Source organism: Triturus cristatus, chromosome 5_2, assembly GCF_964204655.1.
Source record: "Triturus cristatus chromosome 5_2, aTriCri1.1, whole genome shotgun sequence".
NCBI lineage: Eukaryota > Metazoa > Chordata > Amphibia > Caudata > Salamandridae > Triturus > Triturus cristatus.
In genome coordinates, this window is record NC_140588.1 from 375,482,272 (window position 1) to 375,508,800 (window position 26,529).

Genomic DNA, 26,529 nt, shown 5'->3' on the forward strand with positions numbered 1-26,529 from the left:
ACCTTCCCAGACAAACAAGTAAGTCGGCCCGCCAGAACACAACACTCTAGACCCTCTCAGGGATCACGGTAGCCAGCTGTTTCCTTTCGTTCTCTCACTCATACATGTCCACAATACACGGAGAAGAGACACGAAGAAAGGTTAGTGTTTATTGAAACTTATCGTGCTCTATTATGCAATAACTGCACTGCAATTAGGAGACATATACAGGTCAAAAATGTGATTAGGACAATCAATAAACTGTACACAATGAAAAGGCCTGTCAAATTGGAAGACATGGCTTGGCAGTTCGGGCTGGACTGTTCCCATGAGGCACAGGGTCAAGACTGATTTGCATATGGCCATGTCTGAACTGGGGTGGCGTGGTGAGCAAAATAACAATGGATTAAACCCAGTGCTGTGACTGGGGGTGATTGTTTTGCCAATGTGCAACATTCCGTCCATCATCTTGTGTGTTTTGCTGTTCGCCCTATGTGGGAAGGGTATGCCCAGACGTTGGTCCCGTGCTCGCTACGCCACTGGAGTCAAGCTATCCTGGCTGAAGAGGGGTGAAACCCTGAAACCGGTCCTAGGATGCTTGATTCCGGTCCAGGGAAGACATGGCTTGGCAGTTCGGGCTGGACTGTTCCCATGAGGCACAGGGTCAAGACTGATTTGCATATGGCCATGTCTGAACTGGGGTGCGTGGTGAGCAAAATAACAATGGATTAAACCCAGTGCTGTGACTGGGGGTGATTGTTTTGCCAATGTGCAACATTCCGTCCATCATCTTGTGTGTTTTTCTGTCAAATTGGAAGACCGATCTGCCTAAGCCTACCCTCAATATGGAAACAGAGTGTGATATTAGAGATATCTGGGATTAGCGTGGACCCCATACCTGGCATGCATAGATAGTTGTACATCTCAGGTTACAGAGGTCTCTCTCGTTGCGGGACCTTTGCTCTGCGAGAATGTGTCCTCTCTGCTTTTCAAAACGACACGTCTTCGTTTATATGATAAGAATTGTCTGTTTCAAAACAACAGCTGTATTTCTCTATTGTGTCTAGGTGTTCGTGTCCCACCACAGCAAAAACAGAGCACAGTGTTTTTCGACCTTGTACGAAATGTTCTGTGTGAATCCCAGCAGAAATACAGAATAAAAAAACGTGCAGCCTATTTGTAAAAATAAATGTGTTGCACAAAAACAAGGTAACCTAAGGTAGAAAACACAGTGAGCCCCTCAGGAACTACACAAGATGGGAGGATCTGCCTTTTAGATTAGATCCGAATTACCTTTAGGCAGTAGCGGGTGCTATGGGGCCGAGGTGGTGGGGCGGGCAGAGAAGGGGGTTTGAGGGTGTGCTTAAAAAAAGAACATTGGATTTAGCTGCCAGCTGCCGCCTCTCCTCCGGTCTTCTTATTTCGAGGCAGCAACAGGAAGCACCTAGGCTCCCTAGCCAATCACGACGCTGCTAATTGAAGCGTCGTGATTAGAGAGGAAGTGGGAGCATGAAAAGTGCACATGACAGTTTGGCCGCTCTAGACAGCCGGCCAAATCGCCATGCGCACTTAAGTGCACATATCACTCCTTCCCCTGCTGGATGACAGCCCAGCTCATCCCTGCCCCTTAATCAAAACTGTGCCAGCCCAGTACCTTAAAATAAAATGATTAATAACGTTGTGTTATCATTTTATTTGTGGGGCGACGCTCCTCCTCCTTAGCGGAGAAGCCGCCACTGCCTTTGGGTTAAGACCATTCTTGCCTTTGTATCCATGCAGCTATCTGCGCATGGAGAGCACATGATATCTATTCACTTTCAAATCAATTTAACTGTTTTGTTTGAAAACATGTTCAAAAGATGTTTTTCAAACTATTTTGTCAAATGATTTATACATGAAATCTGCATAATTTCTAATTGAGAGAAGCCTGCATCTACTATGCCATTTCCTATATTTCTTTCCCTTCATTTTTACTCTGCCCTTTTTTTCTTCACTTCTACTTACATGACTGTTAATTTTTAATCAGGGCCTACCAGTTAGCCAACTCTTTTGCTTCCTTCCACAATATTCCCCATGTGTTTTTGTGTCTTTCTCAGCTCCTCTGAAACACCTGAAAGATTCTCCCCCTTCTTTTCCACTTTATCAGTGGTTCACCTTCTCTTTTTCTTTTGATTTACCAGTTACCTATTATTCTGTGTTTCTTGGTACACTAATGAGTCTTCCAGAGTTAATGATACTGCATCTTGCGTTTCCTTCTCTTATTTTGTACTTTTCGAAGAAAGTGGGTGTAATTCAATTTTCTTTCCATTTCAAGTTAGTGTTAAATTTTATCTGAAAAACTGGATTTTCTGTCACGCTGGTTTGAATATTTCACTTATTTCTGATTTTCTTTCTTTCTTCCAAGTGCTTTATCTGTAAATGATGCTCAGAGTGTGCTCCAGTTTTTCATTGGTTGTGAAAATGTATCTTATAGGAGCTGAATTATGGTGATGGAACCCAGCTGCTGAGAAACCGAGAGTTGGATGAAACTATGGGGCTGGCAAATGAAAACATGGAAATCATTGCTGGCCTTGTTGGAGAAATGAGGCAAATGGGAAAGCCTTGTGACCACTACCACAAAAGGTAAGTCATGTGCAAATAGCGGGAAGAAGTAGTCTTTATCTCATGACCAGGCCATTGGAGGTTAGTGCTCTTGGCGTTTCTTTCCACCGTCCAGTGTGGGCAACAAGATTGAGAGCTGGGCGTGATGGATCGCTATGTTGCGCAGCCTATTTAATTCAATTCAAAATTCTTTATTTCGGTTCAAGATAAAACCATAAAAGATACATCATAAATATGTACATACAATTGTAGAATACAAGTGCAACAATTTCATATATGATTAATAACACCTCATTACGGTAGGGACTGGAAGTCTGAATCAATTATGCAATTACCGTACCAGAAAAAAAAACTATTAAATTATTTAAATAAATTAAAACCTAGACATAAAGTTTAAAAGTGATTTAGCTGTGCACATAAGTCATTTATTGTTCTAGTCTGAACATGTGCACGTTTTTTTTTAAATTTCAGTACTATAGTCATATAGTCAGCCTATTAGGAACTGGAGTGAATTGTGATTGCAATTCAAGATGTTCTCCATCTTGCTCCCGATATGCACATCACACTTGTGACCAGGTACTGAACTCCTCTAAGAGCCTTGATTTCTGTGAAAGAGCTTGGCTTTATATTACATTTGTTTGTATTCTGACAGAACCTTTTATTTGCATTTTTAAACAAACAGAAGATTTTTGGCATCAGTCCACTTCATGACAGCATCATAATCACATTTATCACAACTGGTAACTCTTCACCAAGTCCAGAATCATAAGGTTACTGACCATACATCTTACCCCTACAACACAGATCTGAGAGGAAGCCCCAAGAAGAGTGGAACCTTACAGCCCCACCCCCCGTTGTGTCCCTTGCAACCAGATTTTCAGGTACTCGACCGGCCAACGTCTAGCTTTATGCGCACTGTCTTCTGCTAGATTCCACTCGTCCATTACCTCTCGACAATACTCAAGCTTGGGAAGGGTAGGTCTTCTCCATTTCTTTGGTATGCCGCGTTTGGCTACCAATCTGCACCAATCCCAACATTATCCAAGTGCTCCATCCAGCATCTCAGTTGTTCATTATTCCCAGTGAAGCAACCTTGAGATGTCGGGGTAAAAAGCATGGCCTACTCCCCCCCTCCACGAATTCATGAACCATCTACCTATATTATGAAATATCCAGACACCCCCATGCAGTATATCAGAATGAGCTCTGAGTATCACCTGTACCTACTCCCCGCTCCCCTGTAGATGTCACAAATGCATGGTTACTGAGCTAAAATCCAGGATGAACTGTTTCTGTAGCTCAATTTTGCACTTGCAGACCATAGACAAATTAAGGATTATTGTCAATGTGTACTTCTTTCACAGGTTTCTTCAGCTTCAGGATCAAATGCGAGCCCTTCAAAAAGCAATTCAGACACCGCGTGGAAGGAAAAGCTCAAAGGGTGGTGGATTCTCCTCTCAGAGCGGCTCCGGGTGGGATGAATACACCAAGCGCATCACTACTGACACCTTAAGTCAGATCCGACAACATAAGGTAACAAGATGGCAGACCCACTCCTTGTGTGGGTAAAACACCCTTTCCTTAAGTGACTTTTCTATTCTGCATTTTGATCATGGTTGGCGGACTTTATTTGTAGGGTGGATGTAAGGTAGTAATGAGGTACTGGTGATTTAAAAATGTTGAATGGCATCGTTTTCCACTGAGAAGGTTTTTTGTGTATTGGAATCTTCTTATTTTTTAACTTTTTATTTTGCTGCTGAATTTAGTTTCATATTTTACTCATTGATGATCTTGCCAGCGTCGGAGAGTTCTGAACATTAGAAGTTGTGTTAATGGGGCATGACAAAAGGGAATGTTATTTCCATAAACAGGTCTACAAACAAATAATGTATTTTATGTAGGTACATTTGTGGAGAGCCATCCCTGCTGTGACAGCATTTCAGAGTGATGGTTGCAGCCGGGCGTAATGGAGGACATTACAAAAGAACAAGGGGGATGACCCAAGAGTCATAGAGTACTGTGCAAACGGTACCAGGAGAGGCTTCTAAGCTCTTCTGAATTTGAGAGGACCAGGTTTGTGTCAGGGGCAAAGCTCAAGAGAGTTCAAAAGGAAGAAAACTCGAAGTGGAGTTTAGTTAGTGCCTAGCAAATAGGTTTTGATTTTTTAAGCTCCTGGGACTGCAGTCCTTACCTCTGCAGGTTACTTTGTGCGATATTCATATTATTTGCTTAGCCTACCCAGGGCTTCTCCACGGAAGTCCATCTAACTGGACTATTATCATTTGATCAACTTGACAATTTGGATTGCCCTAACAGCTGGAAGTTTTATTTTGGAGGAATACTGGTTTGTGATATGTGATTTACTGGACTGATGGTAATATTCAATCAAAAAGGCTATTTAAATAATATTATCTAAAACGTTTTTAGGTCTCGCCTGGTGAAAAGCAGCACATGCGCTGCTCTCGTCAGAGAGACCTTTTGGAATCGATTCTCCGCCGTGGGCTCATGCACGCGCCTGCATGGACAAAGATGGCTGCTCTCGCCATCTGTCCAATGCAGACAGCTTGCGCGTGCCCCTACGGACTGTGGACAGTCCTACATCATCTTGTGCTATGCTTGCCATTGTCATGGCAACTCTTCGCGTATGATGTCCACACGCGCGCGCATGGCGGCTTTCATGCGCACGGAGGGACAAAGATGGCGTAGGGCTGTCCACACTCCTTCAGCGAAGCAGCTTCCTTTCCGGCGGCGCTCCTCTGTCCTGGGCGCACTCTGATCTTCTTTGCGGTCATGGTGATGCCCCGGTCGTTAGAAGGTACCAGGCACTTCCTTGGAACTCAAAGCTGCTTCCTCCCTGTTGCCCGCCAACCCGTGACGGTGCCTATGCTGCTACATTGGCGGTCTTCCCCGGTATGATTAATTAATTTTAAAACATACACTTACACACTAATTCTGGCCCTCCAAAAACTCTCATCTATTAGTACTCCTTGGCCATTACTGCCTTAGTACTCCTTGGCCATTACTGCCCTCGTTCAGAAGTCAGCGGTCATGTTGCTTGTTTATTTAAGCCATGTTTTACGTTCTAGTGATTGATGCCCGTGCCTTGTTCTGTTTTCATTCGTGTTGTTGGCCTGACCTGTGCAGCGCTTCAGCAAGAGATTGTGTTATTTCCATGCTTTGGCCAACATTACCATTCGCATTGATGCAGACTAAACACAAAATGGTTTCAAAATTAGGCAAATGTATGTATTAAGGTGTAAGGATGGCAGACCAATGTGGACTCTGTGTGACTATGTAGCATTTTTTTTTAACATCTACATGAATACCAAAATATTGCAGTAACTCCCCCTGCTGAAGATCTTTAATGTAAGCTTGCTACTCACTCTCTACTACTCTACTACTCACTCTCTTCTACTCTCTCTACTATCTACTACTCACTCTCTACTAGTCTCTACTACTCACTCTCTACTACTCTCTCTATTACTCTCTCTCTACTACTCACTCTCTACTTCTCCACTACTCTCTCTACTACTCTGTAGTACTCACTCTCTACTACTCACTCTCTACTACTCTCTACTACTCTCTCTATCTACTTCTCTCTACTACTCACTCTCTACTCACTCTACTCTCTACTCTCTCTCTACTCTCTCTACTACTCACTCTCTACTATTCTCTACTACTCTCTCTACTACTCACTCTACTACTCTCTACTACTCACTCTATACTAATTGCTCTCTACTATCTACTACCCACTCTCTACAAATCTCTCTACTACTCACTCTACTACTCACTCTCTACTACTCACTCTCTAATACTCACTCTCTAATACTCTCTCTGTACTACTCACTCTCTAATACTCTCTCTGTACTACTATCTCTACTACAATCTACTACTCACTCTCTACTACTCTACTACGCTTTCTCTACTACTCTCTCTCTACTACTCTCTCTCTACTACCCACTCTCTACTACTCACTCTCTACTACTCACTCTCTACTATTCTCTACTACTCACTCTCTACTATTTTCTACTCACTCTCTACTACTCACGCTCTACTACTCTACTACTCACGCTCTACTACTCACTCTCTACTACTCATGCTCTACTATCTAATACCCACTCTCTACTACTCTCTCTCTACTACTCTCTCTCTACTACGCACTCTCTACTACTCACTCTCTACTACTCACTCTCTACTACTACTCTACTCTCTACCAACTCTCTACTATTCTCTCTCTACTACCCACTCTCTACTACTCTCTACTACTCACTCTTTACTACTCTCTCTACTACTCTCTACTATTCATTCTCTACTATACTACTCTCTCTCTACTACTCCCTACTACTCACTCTACTACTCTCTCTCTACTACTCACTCTCTTCTACTCTACTACTCTCTCTACTACTCTCTACTACTCTCTCTCTCTACTACTCTCTAGTACTCTCTACTACTCTCTCTCTACTACTCTCTTTCTCTACTACTCTCTCTCTACTACTCACTCTCTACTACTCTCTACTAATCTCTACTACTGTCTACTACTCACTCTCTACTACTCACTCTCTACTACTCTCTCTCTACTACTCTCTACTACTCACTCTCTACTACTCACTCTCTACTACTCACTCTCCTACTCTCTACTCCTCACTCTCTACTACTCTCTCTGTCTACTACTCACTCTCTACTACTATGTACTACTCACTCTCTACTAACTACTCACTACTACTCACTCTCTACTGTGCTCTACTACTCACTCTCTACTACTCACTCTCTACTCTCTACCTCTCTACCACTCTCTCTACCTCTCTACCCGCACACATTTGCATATATATATATATATGTGTATATATATGCATTTATATATATGTATGTGTATATATTTACATACATACATAAAAACGCGTACAGAGGCACCCGTTTTACAAAGATGGCCTGGATATCACTGGCTTTAAGCTGCGGCTGCAGTTTTTCTTCGTGGTCCAAGGTATTGGAAGTTCCAGGCACGCCTCGGATGCTGGGAGGAAATCAAGCGGTAGTGGGGTTATTAACCTCATTTTGGGCGGAGTACATTGGCACTGCTGCCTCCGCCGACACCATTCCTGACTCTGGGGTTGAAACGGTGAGGGGACCGGAGGAGGGGTTCATTTGATTCACAAGTAGGAAATGGATCTTAACTGCACGCACTAATCCCTGCACCCTCGCACAACCATAAGGTCACAACTTCACCCCTACGCATCACCTACCTGGGTCCTCTACAATGGATTCTGGGTGTTGGAGTTCAAGTCTACTTCGTGAGCCCTCACAGGTGAGCGGGAAAAATTGTGGGTAGTGCGTTTGCCAATCAGCATAAAAGGAGGCGGGACTTACATTCATGTTGCTGCAGACCTCCTAGACACTTGGGCGCTGACGAAGGCTGGATGAAAAGCCGAAATGCATTCGCCAACATGAATAAAATAAAGTGCTTCCAAAGGTTCTTCCCCTGTGTGGCCTCAGCTCTTTCCCAGGAAGGAGGTTGTTGGACATACATAAACATATATATACATCTGCATATCTATATAAATAGGCCTGGGCGTAGTTCGCGAAGTAGCACTTCGCGAAGCTACGCAAAGTGAAGTTCGCACTACGCGAGCTACGCGTAGCACTTCGCGAACTGCGTAGTACCTTGTTCGCACTGTGCCAGATGTCGTTTTCAATGATTGCACAGTGCGAACAAGCAACCGGCACTGTGCAATCATTGAAAATGGCATCTTGCACAGTGCGAGCTGTAGTTTTCTGCTGCTCGAGTAGATTTTTACTCGAGCTTCAGCTTTCTCAACGCGAACTGGTAGTTTCTCATCGCGAGCGGTCGCGAGCATACGCGACCACTCGCAATGAGAAACATGACCTCCTCGCGTTGGGAATCTCGCCGGGAGGTTTATTTTCCATGCTCGCGATCGCCAACTTGAAGTTGCTGATCGCGAACAAGGAAAAAGTCTCGCCGGGATGTCATTTTGCTTGCTCGCGGTCGCCAACTTGACGTTGAGGACCGCGAGCAAGCAAAACATGACCGCAGCACTACGCAACACTACGCTACGCGTGTTCGCACTGTGCTACGTGCAGTTCGCGTAGTGCGAAGTAGCGCGAACTTCGCAAACTACGCGAGCGTAGCGTAGTGCTTTGCCCAGGCTTAAATATAAATGCATGCATAAATATACATATATGCATAAATATGCATGTTATGTACATGAAAGTTTGAAAAACACTAATAAAAGCAAAGCTAAAAAGGCACCTAATTACAAACCGAATTGCTTTAACTTAAGCGAGGGCGAGACCTATTGCATTTTCAATGCTTGTTGGGTAATGTTGTTAAATCAGGTTTTCATTTATATTTGAGGAAAGATCCTTCAGTGGTTTGGTTTCAAGCACGTAGCTCGGCTACCCGAGCTATCTGTACAAGTGCCCATGACTCCTGAAACAGAATTTATGCACACCCGGTGTGGGCACATGGCATTAATGGTGGTTCAAGGCAGCTTGGCTCAGATTTAAAGAGAGGGACAATGGTGCAGATTGAGTTGAATGAAGCTGAGCGATGGCATTCACATCACATTAATATGTGAGGGCACTGTGGGATTCAGATTGTTTATTGTTGGGTTTAAAGTTGCATTGTACATCGAGGTAATTAATGTTTTGTTTAAAGAAACTAGTATGAAATTTATTTTAGATATCATGTTTTTAAATGGTTTTAGTTTGTAATTATGCCTATGTAAGTGAAGGAATATGTTGTAATGAGAGATCTATTAATTACGTATATGTGTTTTATTTTGATTACATTGATTAATGTAGTTGTTTCTAAAACATTTCTCTTGCTACAACGGGAAAGGTGCTGGTTAGATATTGCGAGTCAGGGCTCAAGATGTGAGAGTAAGGCAAGGAGTACCATCACTAGACTTTATCAATTCTCATTGAGTCTCAAAGGGGAGTTTGAGATTCCAAAAGTTGTCATCTGCTAGGCAGCCAGACAGGATGTGTGAGGAGGGGAAGCTCTGCAAGACTTCTGCTTGTGACCAGGACTGGGGGCTAGGGCCTGCTAGTCTCCCTGCTGGGTGAGGGGACATCACCCAGGGAATCCAAGACCACCTGCTCTGTAGCCTGGAGCACCAGCGCATGCCTGCTTGCTAAGACCAGTGTGCTCTGAGAGAAAGAGAAGAGCATTGGAGGAAGCAAGGTCCAGTGAGGAGCCCTATTGAAAGGACTTCCTGTGTGAGATGTGAGGAAATGGCTGCTGCACCAATCAGGCCATTGCCTGTGTGCAGTAAAGAGTCGGCGACCTCCGTATGCCAGGAGAGGGCTGCTGTGAATCGAGCCGTGGCTATGCTGTTCCAATCGGGCCGGAGCCATGCATAGCGCAGAGTCCGCTACCCTATATTCCAGGAGGGGCCGCCATGAAAAAGATTTCTATGTGGTAAGGGTCCTAGCATTGTGCAGTAGTGGGCGGTGAACCTATGTGCCAGGAGGGGCCGCTGAGAAGGATTTCACTGTGCCAGTCGGTCAGGAGCCCATGTGCTGTAAGATACGGTGACCCTGTATGCCAGAGGGGGTCACTAGGAGCATCAAAAACTGCAACCTGATTTGTCACCTTGCCAGTGAGGACACTGTGGGAGTACCTGCACACCATCACCCAGACGAGGGACCTCAGACAGGATCATTGAAGCCACCCCCTACTGGGAGAGGAAGAGGACACCCGGCAGGAGGAGCCACAGAAAGCCTCTGGAGCATGACTGGAATTGAAAAACTCTGCACCCGCTGAGTGTAGCTGCCTGGGCTGCATGCAATCGACTCATCTGAATTTACCTGCAGCCGCTGCGAGTGCCCGTGGACGGGGCGCACTCCTGAACTCCAAAGTAAGACTGGTTTTGGGCCTGTTGGCCCCCTGGGAACTTATTGCTAAGTTAGAGCTGTAGTTCTGGAACATTGTTGACTTTAAATTAGAGTCAAAGTGGACTCTGCATAACTTGGATGTTACCAATTGTGAATGGGGAATAACTGCTATTGCTAGAGCAAGGAGAGGGTGCTGCAGGGAACCACAGAAAAACCAGTAGAGCCTTGACCGCCGAGGAGACTGGTTACTTTTCTCTGAATGTTGTATTTTTCCTTTGTGTGCATAGTGGTAGAAATAAAAGTGAGTATTTGGTTGGACAACAATTTATTGCTGCACTCATTTTGAGTTAGGAGCCCTTGTTCACTAATCTGTATCCACACCTTCTTGCCGAGAGAGCCTTGGGCTATCGGACCACGCTATCCTGAGCGTCAAGTGCAGAAGAGGTACTTGGCTCAGTTACTTTAGAATCTATAGTAGATAGGGCCACAGGGCATTAGGAGCAAAAGGTCTCAACCCCCACGGTTGGGCCCAGTAACCCCTGCTTGCCCCGTGATCCTCTGAAAGGGGTTCTGACACTGCCATTGTGGTCCTGCCATTTAGTTATTGCCTTTATTAACCTGATACCTATGTCATTGATGTTATGCAGCACCTTGAACACTGATTGTTTCCAGTGGTGTAACGAAAATGTAAGGGGCCCCCCTGCAATGTACACAGAGGGGCCCCTGCTCTGGATTTTATCCGGAGCACCCCGAGCGCTGTGCTGAGGGGGCCCCCTGCAGCTGGGAGGACCCCCCCCCCCCGCACCGCGGGGGATGCGGGGGCCTGTGTTACGCCCCTGATTGTTTCCCAGTCCAAAGTTAATGTTCACGTCATCCTTTCTGGCCTGATGTCCCCAGCTCTAGAGAAAGAGTGGCAAGTCACTTCTTGGTTCAAATTATCAGGCGCACGAATTATCAGCGCATCAAATCTTAGAATATAGTATGAGCCCAAAAAAAGCAAAAATCCTTTAGCATGGCTTCTGGAAATGGTGTACATGCATGAGAAGTGAATGTTTGTGAACCAAGATGCAGTGAGGACAACAGAGCAGTCTTTTAGATGAAGGAAAGCCTCTTTGAACCTAATGGGTCTCCTATAACTCTATTTGAATATGTTTGAGGTTAAGCTGCGTTGTGACAAACATTTATGGTTCATAAAAAAATCAAAATGTAGTTTGCACATATTCAAATTAAAGGCAGTCTTCGCAAGTATGTGACTGTTAAAGCCTTGTCGGAGATGCACCAAAACTGACTAGACCACATATTTTACGTTCTTAAAAAAACACACACAGTTCTGCAAATGTATTTATCAACCTGATATTCCTTTTTTTGTTTGTCGGCTTAGGGCGGAGTCACACAGTGATTGCACCCACTTTATGGTCAAAGTCTACTAGTCAGCCCAGCTGTCTGGTTACGAAAAGACTTCATGTGGGCATTCTCAAAGCTTCCCTGGAAATGCATTCCACCCATTGCTTACTATTGGCTTTGTGGCTTGTAACTTACATTTTCAAGGATTCAATTTGCTGGCTTAATTTGTTTTAGGTTGTCCAGCATGTCTTCGTCTCTCCCCTGGAGCAAAGCTTGTTCACCATCTCTCCTTGTATTTTTCCATGAGTTCTCCTTTCTGTAAACAGGCCTTTGAATTTTGTTCTTGTCTTGTCACATTTGCTGTTCATTCAAAGGCAGAGGTGAAATATCAGGCTGTGTCTTCCGTGGGAGCTTAGCGTTTACTTTTCTTTCTCTGACTTCAAAGCTAGAGGATTTATGTGACAATCTTGCCGAGTAGTGGGAAAGAAAAGGCTTTGTTTCTAGCACACAACAACATTTAAATGTCTGTAAATGAACTGTTCAAATATTTCAGAATATATCTGAATTGGGAAAGCACAAATGAAGCACATTTTTTTATAATTCGGAAGTGTGGTGGAAACAAATATTTTAAAACGATCAAAACAGATTATCGCTTGTGCACTGTATAGATTTATCAGTAAAACTGTCTGTTCAAATGCAATGGTAAATTCACATGAAAATGTGTTGTCTGTTAAGGGCAGTGTGCTAGCATACACACTATGCCACTCCACTCTACACCACTCTACTCCACTCTGTGCCCCTCCACTCTACACCACTCCACTCTGCTCTACTCCATTCTACGCCACTATACGCCACTCTACTCTATGCCACTTCACTCCAGGCCTCTCTAACCCACTACATTTTACAACTGTGGGCCGCTCTATTCTATGCCGCTCTACGATGCTCCACTACAATACTTTATTCCACTCTACACCCCTCCACTCCTCAGCCCTCTTTGCCACTCTCCTCCACTCTTCACCATTCTACTTCATTCTTGGTCACTACACTCTACACCACTTCCCTCTACACCACTAACTTTTAGCCATGCTGAACAGCAGCCACCTTAGTTCATGGCTCAAACACATTGGCAAAGCCAAAGATCGTGCTAAGGCGAGACCTACTGGCTTTGCCAGTGTTTGTTATGTCTTAGCTTTGAGAATAGTATTTTCACTCTTCGTGGTGTGCAAATAATCATACCACAGCAGGGACTGAAATTCCCTTTGCAGTTTACAAAACTTATGTTTGGAAACTTTATGAAATGTTTCCTTAATAGACCCAACCTCAAAAATACCCTTTTACAATTCTGCTGGGTTCCACGCTCCATCAGTAGTTCATTACAGACCCTGCACTGCAAAGTGGGTGTGGCCATGACAGTGTTCCTAACTGTGTTTACAATCAGAAGGCGCCGACATGGTTGCAGAAACAGCTTTAGCACTGGGCTCCAGGTTTTCATCTTTTTAGTAAAAATGCTGGTTCACCAAACCCTCCCTAAACCCTAAATATTAAATGAATGCCTGACTGCAGACAACAATGTTTCATGAGACCAGTTGACGTACACATTGAGTGATAAAAGATTATAAATGTGTGCATTAACCAGCTCTGTATTACTAAATGACGGCAGTAAACCTTGCTTTTTAGGTTTCGCCTCCACAGAGCTTGGGCTGTGTTTGAGAAATCTATTGTTAATATAAACTTAAAAGGGACTTACATCCAGCCTCCTCTCTTTCCTGGCTTCTCATTGGTTCCTGTGCTTGACACTTACCTTTCCTCCATTTCTATTGGCTGTAGTTATTTTCCTGCATTTACCAATGCTTGTTCCTTGTCTGCTTCCCTTATCAGTTTCCCGCCGCCGAAATACTGTTAACATCTGCTTTGGCGGAACTATATTTTCATAAAGATTTGCCTTTTACCATTGCAGCATGTTTATATAACAATTTATCACCCGGAGAGATGAAGTGATTTGCATAGAATCACAGGATGTTGCGGGGCGCTGCTGAAACTTGAATTGGGATCCCTAGCTCTCGAGTCAGCAGCTCTGGCTTCTGCACTACATCCTCTTCACTCCTGTGTTATCTGTCAGGGAGCTCTTTCCTTCTCCCGGACTATGATTGATGAAAACAGCCTTTATTCATTACATAGGCGAAACTGATGCATTACCAATGCTTGTTATACGTGCATCAATTTCCTTCAGACCAGAGTTTAACCCGTTCCTAGGATGTGGAGTTATCAGATGCACTGAAATTCAATAGCAAGGAACTGTTTTCCGTGAAATCAGGGCTGTTGTGCAAGTGTCCTTGTATCTACCTCTCTTTGGTCATGTGTGCAAGGCTGATAAGGCAATCAGGTGGGAGTGATCCCGGGCGCATCTCCATGGTGATTCATGGTGAGCAGCAGAGCCCACACCCTTTCACTGGAGTTGGCAGACCTGCTGTATTTGCTTCTGTTGCTTTGTTTGGCATTATAACGAGACCCATTTCCTGTTAAGGGATTAAAGTCCAAGGTAATGATTGGGCATGGGCTCACTCGATGAGACATCCCCGACATCACCGAGCAAGGGCGTGAGCGGTTCAGCATGTGTTGTGACTACTTCACTGCCTGTTCCTAATTGTACATTACTAGTATCGCCTCCTTTCTCAGTTTCACTTGTCCTTGTAGTTCAGTGAAACCACAATAGTCCTTGAAATTGTGGCTCACATGAGCACAAGGTTTGTTGCATGGCGTACGAAAGCATAAATGGTTTAGCGCCCAAATTTGTGACAGATATGATCAAAAAAGTTGTACCTTCACATAACGTGAGATTGACCCATGCTATCAAACTTACTGTTCCAAAATATTGGAAAAGTATATTCTGTAGGCACGGAGTTCTCTGTAATGGCGCCCACCATGTAAATGTTAAATGTAAATGTCCAGTATTTGTAAAGCGCGAACAATTACCGAAGGTGTCAAGGCGCTGGGGGCCCTCGGGAAGATTAAGCAAGCTATTGCCCAGAGTCACATGGTGCTGGGCTGTGCTGATCTGTCGCTGGTGCCGGGGATCGAACCAAGAGCCCCCCGGGTTCCGTAGTCAGACGCCCTGGCCACTGCACCACACCTCTTCCTCTGTGGAACTCTCTTCCTATAAACATTCGTCAGGCTGCAGATTTCAACTCTTTTAGGCAATGTTTGAAGACCTGGTTGTTTGAACAAGCTTGCTAATCATAAAGCAGTAGCATGGCCCTCCAATCATAGCAGTATTACAGTGCGAAGGGAGCACCAGTGAACGAGCGCTTTATAAATTTCTTTTAACATAACACGATATAAGAAGTGAGAATAAAAGGACCGTGAAATACCAATACCCGTTTTAATAAGATAAGTGAAAACTAACTGTGTTCAAATTGGAGTTTTGCCATCACCGTATTAGTTTGAGTTCCATTGATGTGTGCTACTGTCTTGCTGTCTAACACTGACGACACACTGCCCGTCAAACCTCAGCAGTTCTCAGAGAACATTTACAGCGAGGCTTAGGATTTCCGGCTGCTGATTGGTTGATGGCTTCTCTTGTTTTCTGCCAATTGGGAAAACCTTTTCTAAGAGTAATTTGCAAACCCATTGCCGACTGAAGGTTGTGCTTTCATGCAGTCTGGTCATGTGTGCAGTTCCCTGCCTGAACTGATTCGAATGTCACCAGATGAGAGGCAGTACTTGCTGGGCGAGAGGAGCGGAGCACACAGAATGCCATGAATCATCCTTAAAGCATGGACTACAGTGGGTAACCACGGTATGCCAAAGTCGTTATACACCGTAACACAATAAGTAAAAATGCAAGATTCGGTCAAGTACTGTGAAATTCCTGCAAATCAGACAATTTGTCTCTTCTCAGGACACCAACACCTTACTGTACAAAGTTGGCTAGCATGCATTTTTTTAAAAGGGCCTTGTGATGACATGGACATGACCTAAAAGGTGCAACTTGATTCTGATATGTTAGTGATATTTGGACTTTGCACTCAGTGTGCTCATACACTGTGAGCTCATTCGGCACCTACATCGTGGAAAGTGGATGAAAGTAAGAAACTTGGTAACGGAATTGCGTGATCTTTCATTTTCTGATTAAATAACCAATAATAGTTTCAAAACAACATTGGTTCCAAGTCATTGTCAAGCCGGTATGACAGCTTAGTGAGTTGAGCGCCCACTGCAGAAACCAGTGTGCAACCGGAAGTCACAGGTGTGCATCCTATCAAATCCGCTCCTTTCATGCTTCTGAGGGGGATCCAGTCAGTACCATTGAGTTTGTATTCCAATTCTGAATTGAGTTTTATGGGATCCACACAATAACACTCAATGTTATTCAACAACAACAACAAAAATGCGTGACCAAGGATCCCTATCTCCAACTACCGTACCTTATCCAGTAACCTATCTTTAATACTAATTTCAAAAGGGACCAACAATAATCACAAGAACCGTTGAGTGTCTTGCAGCACGTATGTTATGTTATGTTAAATTAATTACTGGACACACACAGGACTTAAATAGGATACCTTAAAAAATAAGACCTTTTTCAGTCTTCCATATTTGGATTTAGTGTGCGTCTAAATGATACTTGCCAGAATCTATGGGCGGTAAAAACTCTGATTTGGGCACAAACAATACTCCGTGCCAGAATGAGGATTCCAAGATGTGTGAAAATTGCAGCATACAACAGTTTTCCACCTGCAAAGAAATTCCTGATAAAACCTGCAACATTTCGTGCTGCTTACCTTAGAACTAGGGAGAACATGCAATATTACTATGGTAGCCGAACGTGGAATGGGTTATTATTCCACCCAACAGTGTTGGTATTCATCGGGTGTGGTATTACCGCCCCTATAACCCCAGGTCTTAGAGAAAGGGCCTGCGCGTTGAAACCTTATAAACTAAATTCCAATCTTATACATGTGCTCCCTAAAAGCGGGCTGGGATGTGTGAGCACGGTACGACCTGCAGTGTGAAATTGCTTCACAATACAGTATTTTCACAGTAGCTTAGGGTGGGGCAGGCGTCCTCTTTTTTGTTTTGTGTGTAGGAATGAATGTTGTTTTGTATCCACATACTTGTTTTACCACACCCATTTGAGTCATTTTAAGTTTGCACAACAAGACAGCTTGATCATGGCTTTGTGTAGGCCTTCATTAGGAAGTAATAAACTCCTGAAGCCTGCCTAGTTAAGTTCACACTTGATATTTTCTATATTTTTTAGAACTTTATACCTTTTTTATTTTATTTTCCAAGATTATTCTGAGTTTTTCTTGTTAAAAATGTAATTTTATATTAAAAGTAAATGAAAGGCTAATAATGTTCCCTGATGTTTCTTCTATGTATCGGCAGAACACATATGCTGATAGATGTGTGATCTTAGGAAACTGGTAGTTTAGCATTTTGCAGAGTGAGTGCATTTCTAGAGCGCTTTCTCTAAGCGATTTTCAATAAAAAATATATTTGCCTTAAAACTGTGCGGATCCGTAAATTAGGAGGCTATTTTTTTCTGATCTGCATGAGTGTTTCCTTACTTTATGTGTTTCTTCCAGTGTTACGTGCCTCTCATTTTGGACCAGATGTACAAATGTCCTTTTGCAAACTGTACAATGCCTTTTTTCCGAATGGAAAGGAATTGCGCTAACTAACCTGTGTAGTAATATGTCTGTTTCCAAAATTCAGAATTGTACTGGGTCTCAATCCAGGCTACCTGATGAGTATTTGTGAGGTAGGTCGCAAATTGTGACTCAATGCGATTAAATGCGATAACAGCTGTCGTGTCCTGTCGCGGTCAGCAGATCACCATGTCTGTGATCGCATTTTTAAATAAAGTCAATTTTTTTTGTTAACTGCAGCCCCTTTTCCTTAAAGAACGTTGGGCTTCATTTAAAAGTTTCTTTTTGTTGTTTGAGTGTTGGGCAGTTGTCCCAAGGGCGACTGCCTGTTCTACAGCAAACCTTTTTCTGTTGGTGGTTATAGTTTATTTGTGATTGTAAAGAATTTCCACCTTGCTTTTTCCCTCCACTCAGCGCCAGATGGAGTTGACGGATTGGGGGTATGATGCCGCGTCTGTAGAACTACAGATGAGCAACCACAGGAAGTTTCACAACGCCATTGCAGATTATCGATGGGAGCTGGATAAAATAAAAGTCGACCTGGTAAGATCGCTTGTCTAAGTGATGGTGTTCCATTGCATTCAACACGTGGCTACTTATCTCCTATGAGCTCTGATTCGTGGCTCCAGAGGTGAAAGCGATATGTAGGATGTGTACTTCCGGGAACACAGTTTAGCATCTTCACCATGCTCTGGTGCCGCATCAAATCCCAATAACCTAGATGGAGCATAAATCCGCACCTCACACATAACACACTACTCTTCAAATTTCTGCCAGTGCCACTACCAGCCATGCATAAATCACTGCTCTAATTCACTTTTCTGTTACACCAGCACACCCACCAGATCCATCACATTTTTTATGACTCGTTTTGGGCACCTCTCTGACCGTTATGTGTGACACTCTACTCTTCACACATAGGACACTCATCGTCCATGCTCATTCCTACAATACGCGCAAGCTCATACTTGATTTACTTTGCAAAAGGTGACAGTGGTAGAACTTTAGATCAATATCCAATAAAGGTCCATCCTGTGGAGTTTTAATCCCAACGTAAAAATTGGTTTGCGACTTCTTTAAAAAAAGATGTTTTGGCAGGTCCTACAACTTCTAAGAACATCACCACCTGAATGATATTTTAAGTAGGTTGCACTGGCAGTCTGACTGTGTCCTTCATGCCTCTCGAATATTGTTTAATTTCTTTTAGAATCCAAGGCTGCCGACCAAAATGGTGTTTTCCTGGAATGCTCTTTTGTGACAAATATCCACGATTGCTGCAAAAATGGTTCCAGATCATCATCTTTGGAAAATGCCAAAGATGAGGATCTGATTTTATGTTGGTTTGCTGCTGCTCAATCAGTTGATCCAACTAAACACAAAGCGTTGAAGAGTGTTGTTGTCTGTATATTATGCTATGTTATTGATTTATAAAGCGTGCAGCTACCCAACAGGGTCTCCCGGCGCTGTATTCCATCTAAGGAAAATGTCTTTATTCCTTTTACATCCCTCCTTCTCAAATCCACTGAGAAACAAGCATGCCGTCCTGTGTGCAAGACAGGTGTGACATAAGCTTAGTGGAGCTGGACACAACAAAGAGGGCACACAATGACAGAAGGTAGGCAACATGGAAGGGCAGGTGTTGGAATGATTGGATAGGTGTTGGGCAGTTGGTGCTTAGATAATGCAGGGTGTTTGCAGCATCTGGGTAGGTGCATTGAAAGTATTTGACAAGGTGAAATTGTAATTGCAGGGAATGGAAGGATGCATTATTGGACATAGGGCCTGGAAGACAGGATGGACATAGAGGTAGAGAGGATCCGGAATGTGTTAGCAAAAGGTGTAGGATATGAAGGTTTTCATATACAGTGGAGGGGGTGAAAGGCAGTTCTAGATGGTGCAGGGTCTGGAAGACATACATGGAGGATGCAGGGCCCGGAAAATGTTATTAGAGATTGTGCCACCTAGGAGGCTTTTTTTTTATACATTTGTGGGTCTGATAGGCATTCACAGAGGGTACACTCTGAAAGGCAGTCCTAGAAGTTGTAGCTGCGGGAAGATGTACATAGGGGATATGTGGTTTAAAAGTCTTTTATAAAGGGCAGAGTTTCTAGCAGTCACAGAGGGTGCAGTTACTATAAGGTAGTCTTAGAGGCTGCCTCATTTGGAGCACGTTAATGTAGTGTGTAGGGTCTGTTAAGTATTCAGTGTAAAGACGATTGAGGGTTTTGAAGGGATCGGGGAGGAGATGGGGTCTAGTAGGCAGTCATACAGGTTGCAGGATATAGCAAGGGGTCATAGAGGTTTCAGGGTTGGGAAGACAGTTTTAAAGGGTACAGAATACCCAAAAGATTTACAGAAAGTGAAATGTCTGGGAGGTAAGCGTAGAAGGTGCAATGTCTGGAAGGTAGTCATACAGGGTACCATAGAGGCCACCATAGAGAGTACGGGGTCTGGGAGGCCATCTTAGAGGCTACAGGTTCTGGAGAGCCTCCATTGAACGTGCAGGGTCTGGAAGGCAGTTGTAGAGGGTGCAGAGTATGGGGAGCCACTATAGAGGGTGCAGGGTCTAGGAGGCCACCTTAGAGGGTGCAGGTTCTGAAGAGCCTCCATCAAACATGCAGGGTCTGGAAGGCAGTCGTAGAGAGTACAGGTTCTGGAAGGCAGCCATAGAGGGTACAGAGTGTGGAGATCCACCATAGGGGGTGCAGGGTCTGGAAGGCAGTCGTAGAGGACGCAGGGTCTGGAAGTCAGCCATAGAGGGTACAGCGTGCATAGAGCCACAATAGAGGGTACAGGGTATGGGAGGCCATCTTAGAGGGTGCAGGTTCGGGAGAGCCTCCATCGAACGTGCAGGGTCTGGAAGGCAGTCGTAGAGGGTGCAGAGTGTGGGGAGGCACTATAGAGGGTGCAGGGTCTAGGAGACCACCTTCGAGGGTGCAGGTTCTGAAGAGCCCCCATCAAACATGCAGGGTCTGGAAGGCAGTCGTAGAGGGTGCAGAGTGTGGAGAGCCACCATTGAGGGTGCAGGGTCTGGAAGGCAGTCGTAGGGGACGCAGGGTCTGGAAGTCAGCCATAGAGGGTACAGCGTGCATAGAGCCACAATAGAGGGTACGGGGTCTGGGAGGCCATCTTAGAGGGTGCAGGTTCTGGAGAGCCTCCATCGAATGTGCAGGGTCTTGAAGGCAGTCGTAGAGGGTGCAGATTCTGGAAGGCAGCTATAGAGGGTGCAGAGTACGGAGAGCCATCATAGAGGGTGCAGTATCTGGAAGGCTGTCATAGCTAATGCAGGGTCTGGAATGCTGTAGTAAAGGATTTGGGGTCTTCAAGGTGGGTAAGAGGGTGAAGGATCTGGAAAGGGATCAGTGAAGGTGCAGGGTCAGGAGGAGCGTTTGTAATGTTTAGAAGTAAAAATTAAATATTTTATGATTGAAGTGAGTTTCAATACGTGCATAAGGTTGGTGATAAGTGGGTGCAGTTTCTGTTGGGGTGTGCATGAGAGGTATGAGTTTAGGGTTTGGAATGGGGTATGAACAAAACGACTGGATTCAAGGTAGTTAGTGAGTGGCTTTAGGAACTGGATCGGAACTTACAAGATTTAGTTGGCTATGGGGCCGGAGTAGGGCGCAACATTCATTTCAGTAAGATGTGGCAGGACTTCTAGGCAATTTCAGGGAGAGTGAAATGAAGAAGTTATTGGAGAAGGGGAGTGAGCGGTGATAGCACAAACCTGTTTTCTGATCAAGGCCCCCTAGGAGTGAATGCCGCCATCTGAACTGCTGGAAAACTGCTAGTGTAAGCACAGTCGAGTTTGAAACAGAGAAATGTAGTGCCTACTCTAAGGGACATGTCCATCCTGCAATGTACAGCCCATTCTCATTATGGATTTTGGGACGTTTTTCATAATTTTATTGATTTCAATAATTGTTTCCGTAGAATTTACTTACTTATTTAATTGTTTTATAGAGCTATAGAGCTTTCTTAGGAGCTACTTCGTAGCACTTGTGGGTGGGTTGACAGAAGTTCACCAGTGTTGTCCCTTTTGTCCTGACAAATGGAGATTGTGAGAGATTCTGTACTTTCCAAAGCTAGTTCTCTAAGCCTGGACTGTGTGTCGGGCGCCTGGTGTGGTTCAGGCGGCTGTTGCCCTGTATCCATCCTTAGCCAAGGAACGTCCTGAAGGTCATGGAGAGAGTCAGACCGCCTGTGATAAAGACCAGTGCATCTTTGGCATCAACAGTCCATCAGAGGCCCAACGCTTTTAGCAGAAAGGGATCAAACCAAGGTATCAGATCCCACTGAAGCCAAACCGAGCCAAGAGGAAGGCATATTGCTTTACTTGTGCATCATTCGCTGGAGGGTATTAATAATGGGCTTGGAAATGGAGCCCTCGCCGCAGAATTGGGCAATCATTAGTGAGTTCTTTGTGAGCAGAGGCTGCGCGCCACTGTGGGTTGGCACGGCGGGCTGGCACCCGATACCCACCAGCGCCGCCCTTTACTATCCAAAACAAGCCGAATCCCAGCGCCGTAAATGACGGTAAAAGCCGTCCCTTCGGGGCGGGCGCATGAAGAGTAGAACAGCGCTGCACGGGGGATTAATGATGGCTGCACATTTCAAAGCAGTGGCGGGATTCGATACCACATAGTTGAAGAAGGGAGGGAGGGGGGACAGGTCTTTGAGGGTGGAGTCCTTGCGCAGACAGGCCCACGTGGTATCCTTGGAAACCACATGCAAAGCTGAACTTGGCGCAGGCCCAGGGGTTTAGGGCAAAGAGTAAAACAATAGGCCGGAGAAATGTTTAAGAAACCCCCCTGGGCTGCGGTCGGCTTCCTCTGAACCAGCTTTAGATTCTAGGACAGGGGGTCTGTGCTCACAAGTGTTGCCGGCGGGAGGAGAAAGGGTTATAATGGAATAATTGTGAAAAAACGGCTTCCTCCCTTTCGCATCATCACCTGCGTCACTGAGAACTATCAGCAAGTTCTAGCGAGAGAAAAGGGGACGTGTCAATGCTTGTTTTCCGAGCATCGCCGCGTCCGTTCTGCGACAGTGAATGCATTTCTTGTAAAGCCAATTTTACTGCCGTGATTCATGGGAAGGCGACTCCACTGGAGGAGGTGGAGGGTGTGTACGGTCGGGAGCCTGTCCTCGGTGCACCCGCTATCCTACGACGGATGCTTTTGAAACTAAACATTTTTATTCTACTCCCACCCCACCACACAACCCTAGGTCTACGACTTGTTACAACATTCTGTGCTCTGTAGGTTATGGTGTTAAAACTTAGAAGTTTGTCGATGCTGAATAATGGGAGAGTTTTCGAGATTGTGAGCGGTGAAGCACGTGCATAAACAGCCTTTTCCATCTTGACTCTGCCTCTCTGATTTCTTAATTATATGGGTAACTAGCCTTTTCACCGTTCCTAACTTTGAAACTTATTACCATAAAATACAAGTTTGTTAGCACGTCTGTACTTGTTGACTGCAGTTATGCGGACCAGGGTGGCACAATTTGAGGCTCACTTTTCAGACAGCCTTAGCCTTCGGATTCCTTTCGTTTTACATGTTTTTAGAATTAAATTAAAGACTCTTAAACCCGGCATTTATTGGGGAAAACAAACAATCATTAGACTCAGGGCTCATGTGCTGCTTAACCTCATGGAAACAACCTGATTGACCTAGACGGGAAGGCTACAAAGTGTGACAGTGTTGATTGGTATTAATAGATGTCACTCATTCCGTTGCCCACCTATCAGGACACTGCTGGTAATGGCTGGAAAGGTAGTGAAATATATAGAATGGATGTAGCATGGTAAACCTGGGAGCCATTTGATTGACACACACACGCACACACACATACCCCCTCCCCTCTCCGGCATCACTCAGAGTTCTCCATTTGCGGGCAAAATAATGGCATCTTTATCAGCGAAGTAGGAAGCGACCACCACCTCTAGTTGACTATGGAGTACTTCCGGTTTCCTACCTGTTTACTCCTGGGGCTTGTTTAAAAGGGCACTAATTGCTACTGGGGCTTTAAGTGAATTAGTGGAATGTCAAGCCACTTTCGTAGCACAGATGAGGGACCAAACCGAGGCAGAGGCAGATGTAGTCTCTCTTTGGAGTTGAGAGACAGAGACTTGCCACATAACTTTGCCAAGGACCTAGTGTGTGGTTAAAAGCACAAGTTTGTGATCTGCCCTATTCTCTCTGGTGTCTGGCCTGCACAACCTCACCTATTGCAAGTCATTCATTTCAATGTTACCACCAACTGGTCATCTCATAATAAAAAATGTCTGCTTCTCCGTATATGGGACATGTTTTTAAAATACAATTTAGAATTGAAAGGTTGAAATCCAGTAGGAAGCATCCAGCTCACCAACCGCAGTTGTACTGAACTATGAAAATCTGAATTCGAAGGATCGCTAATCGTAGGAGCTATATTCCAGGTCAGGTGTTGGACTTGTTGTTCTTCATATTATTGAACGTATTGCATGATCCTTACCATGATAGTGAACCACGTAAGAAGCCTACTAGCTGAATAGACGCATAGATTTGGACTTACTCTTGCCTCTGGATTGCTGCTCTCTCATAACCACTATGTACCAAAGAAGTTCACACCCTAATTTCGTCCACATGATAGAAACCAGCCTCTCTCCTTGGTTGCAAATCTGCAAAGCTGTAGTAGCTGCTCACACCCACCTACAGTTGTCCATAAATCATGAGAGAGGTGTAATAGGAGATGGTTTTCCCTTAGCCTTCTGATAAATCGTATCCTGCCAACCCCTCCCATGAAACCTTTTATGCACTTAAGAGATCCTAAGCTACTCATTGTCTATTAACATAATTACAGCTAACTACTGGCTGTAGTTTACAGGTAGAACACTTATAGGCCCACTGCGCACGCCTTGAATAGCTGACTTCCTGGCTTCATTTGCCATTCTGCTAAAATATCACGGGAACTTCACTTGAGGCCCAGTTCCTCACCATCATTCACCTAAGCACCGCCTCATCTGTCCGCAACCCACACTCTATCAGTCAGTTGCAGAGGGTTGGCCATACACTACACCAGATGATCACTAAAGAGGTTCTGTTTTCAGGTAACACCCAAACAAGGGCCAACTGGCCATACCACTTTTTGACACCTTTCTCCTAAACAAATTGGCAGAGCTCAAGCTTCCATCCCAAACAAATTTGCAAAACGTTTGGTTTTGGCATCTCCTCAACATCCACACCCTAGCGCATCTTGGCCTATTTTCCCATCCTACCTCTTTTCAACAAAGGACAACAGGCATAGTGTTGGCATTCAACACACTAATAGCCAGCACAACCTTAAACCTTGACATGCTAATAAGTGCAAATTAAAGAAAAATACGTCCACACCCAGAACTCCACGCCCTGTTTTCTGCATAAAGTATAAAAATAATGGGCATGTCCAGAAAAAGCTAGAACAAACAATTCGAACAATAAGAGAAACTATATAAAACAATATTAAAATTGGCTAAATGAGCGTTTCCCAAAACTCAAATTAACTATTTCAAAGAAGGCAACAAGACCTGTTCTCCCTTGTCAATCCGCAAACTCCAGTATTACCACATATCCAGCTCTTGAAGACCACAATTATAGGCATATTGCAGCATGTCCCAGTACTTACAAATGTTCATGCAGAATGTCATGGCAGTGCAGGTTTGATAAACACAACAACCCAGTCAAACTGTGAGCTTTGGAAAAGCCTTGTGTGTCGTGTAGTTCGTGGTAGTATTGTGTACTCTTGTCTGTAGTCTATCAGAGACTCGAGGGGCTTACTCTGATGCAGAGTGTACAGCGCAGAGACACTGCCCTTAAATCCTTGCCATATGGTGGGGAAATTAGCGAGAAGGGGGAAGTGCTAAGGTGGAAAAAAAGGGAGTGGGGGATTTGTTGGCAGAATGCCCCAAATGGTCTGTTTCATGGTGTGCCTGAAGAGTCAGAGTTGGTGTCACTGTCTGCTGGTCCCTGAAAGGTGGAGAGTAAGTCGTCCCATACGGACGCGATGGGGCACTTCTGCAATCCACAAGCTTCTTCCCGGCAGAGCTTAGTGGCTTCCGCTCTGCCTCATTTAAAAGTTGCCTCGCCCGGGAGAGCGCTTGCTTTCCAGTGCATTGCAATAATTTGATGTGCCATTAGAAATGTCAGGACAATGAAGTGATTAGAGGCACCACCAAACGTATGATGTTTATATAGGTCCATTATGCTGCTGGCTACACAATTTAGGTCCATGCGGCCTGTAACTCTGCTAATGGTGTCTGTGACCTCTGTCCAAAGGGTGCGGGCAATTGGACAGCTCCAGAACATATGTAACCTTTCGGCTCCAGGGTGAATCAGCATGAGCAGTCAGGTGATGTCTCAAGGTAGACTTTGTGTAGCTTGGCCGGGGTAAGGTGTGCCCTATGTAGGATGTTATGTTGTATATATTGGAAACGGGCATTGCGGGAAACCTTCAGAGGAGGTATTCTTTCCCATTCCATCTGGGTCAGCTCGTGGTCAATATCATTCTCCCAAGCTTGTCTGAGCGACATCTGTTGGTCCTGGGTTTCACATAAAAGGACCTTAGTAAGCCAGGTGGCCAACACTCACTGTGTATAATGTGTGTCTCCACTATTCCCCACATTCACTTCTGTTCTGCCTATACATCAGGAATTGGCCCGCCGGGTGGTCTGTGGACAAAGGAAATGAGGACCCCGTCATGGAACAGGTCTCCTAGAGTCTCTGATTCACAGAGTTGCACTTCCTCCTGATGTATTTGCACCCGAAAGGCCTGAATGTAGCATGAAGGGATCTCCCGAGCACATTGTGGCACTTCCAGCATGACTCACAGTGCCCTTATGCAGCTATTGTATGCCATTCGTAGGAGGCCGCTACAGGGCATGGGCAGCACTGCTTTGGTGATAAATAGTTTTTGCACAACTCAAAGTGCCCTCTTCTTGGGCTCCATGTCTATATCTGCTAAATGGTGCCCCGCCAGCGAGCGGGTAGGCAGCTGTAGTTGTGCTGCCAGGTAGTAGTGCTCAAAGACTGGGGTGCCCAACCCTCTTTGCTCTATCGGGAGCTGCAGTTTGGCCATGGCCACT

The 26,529-nt window shown here is 44.7% G+C and overlaps 1 protein-coding gene across 2 annotated transcripts in view; it reads left to right on the top strand.

Annotated features, from left to right (window-relative positions):
• Positions 1 to 26,529, top strand: part of DSP (desmoplakin) — a 222,571-nt gene that overhangs the window by 73,857 nt on the left and 122,185 nt on the right. For both annotated transcript variants that reach the window (XM_085607227.1, XM_085607228.1), the window contains exons 3-5: positions 2,453 to 2,601; positions 3,945 to 4,113; positions 17,844 to 17,972. In XM_085607227.1, coding sequence (XP_085463353.1) covers positions 2,453 to 2,601; positions 3,945 to 4,113; positions 17,844 to 17,972 — 447 coding nt within the window. The remainder of the gene's footprint in view (positions 1 to 2,452; positions 2,602 to 3,944; positions 4,114 to 17,843; positions 17,973 to 26,529) is intronic.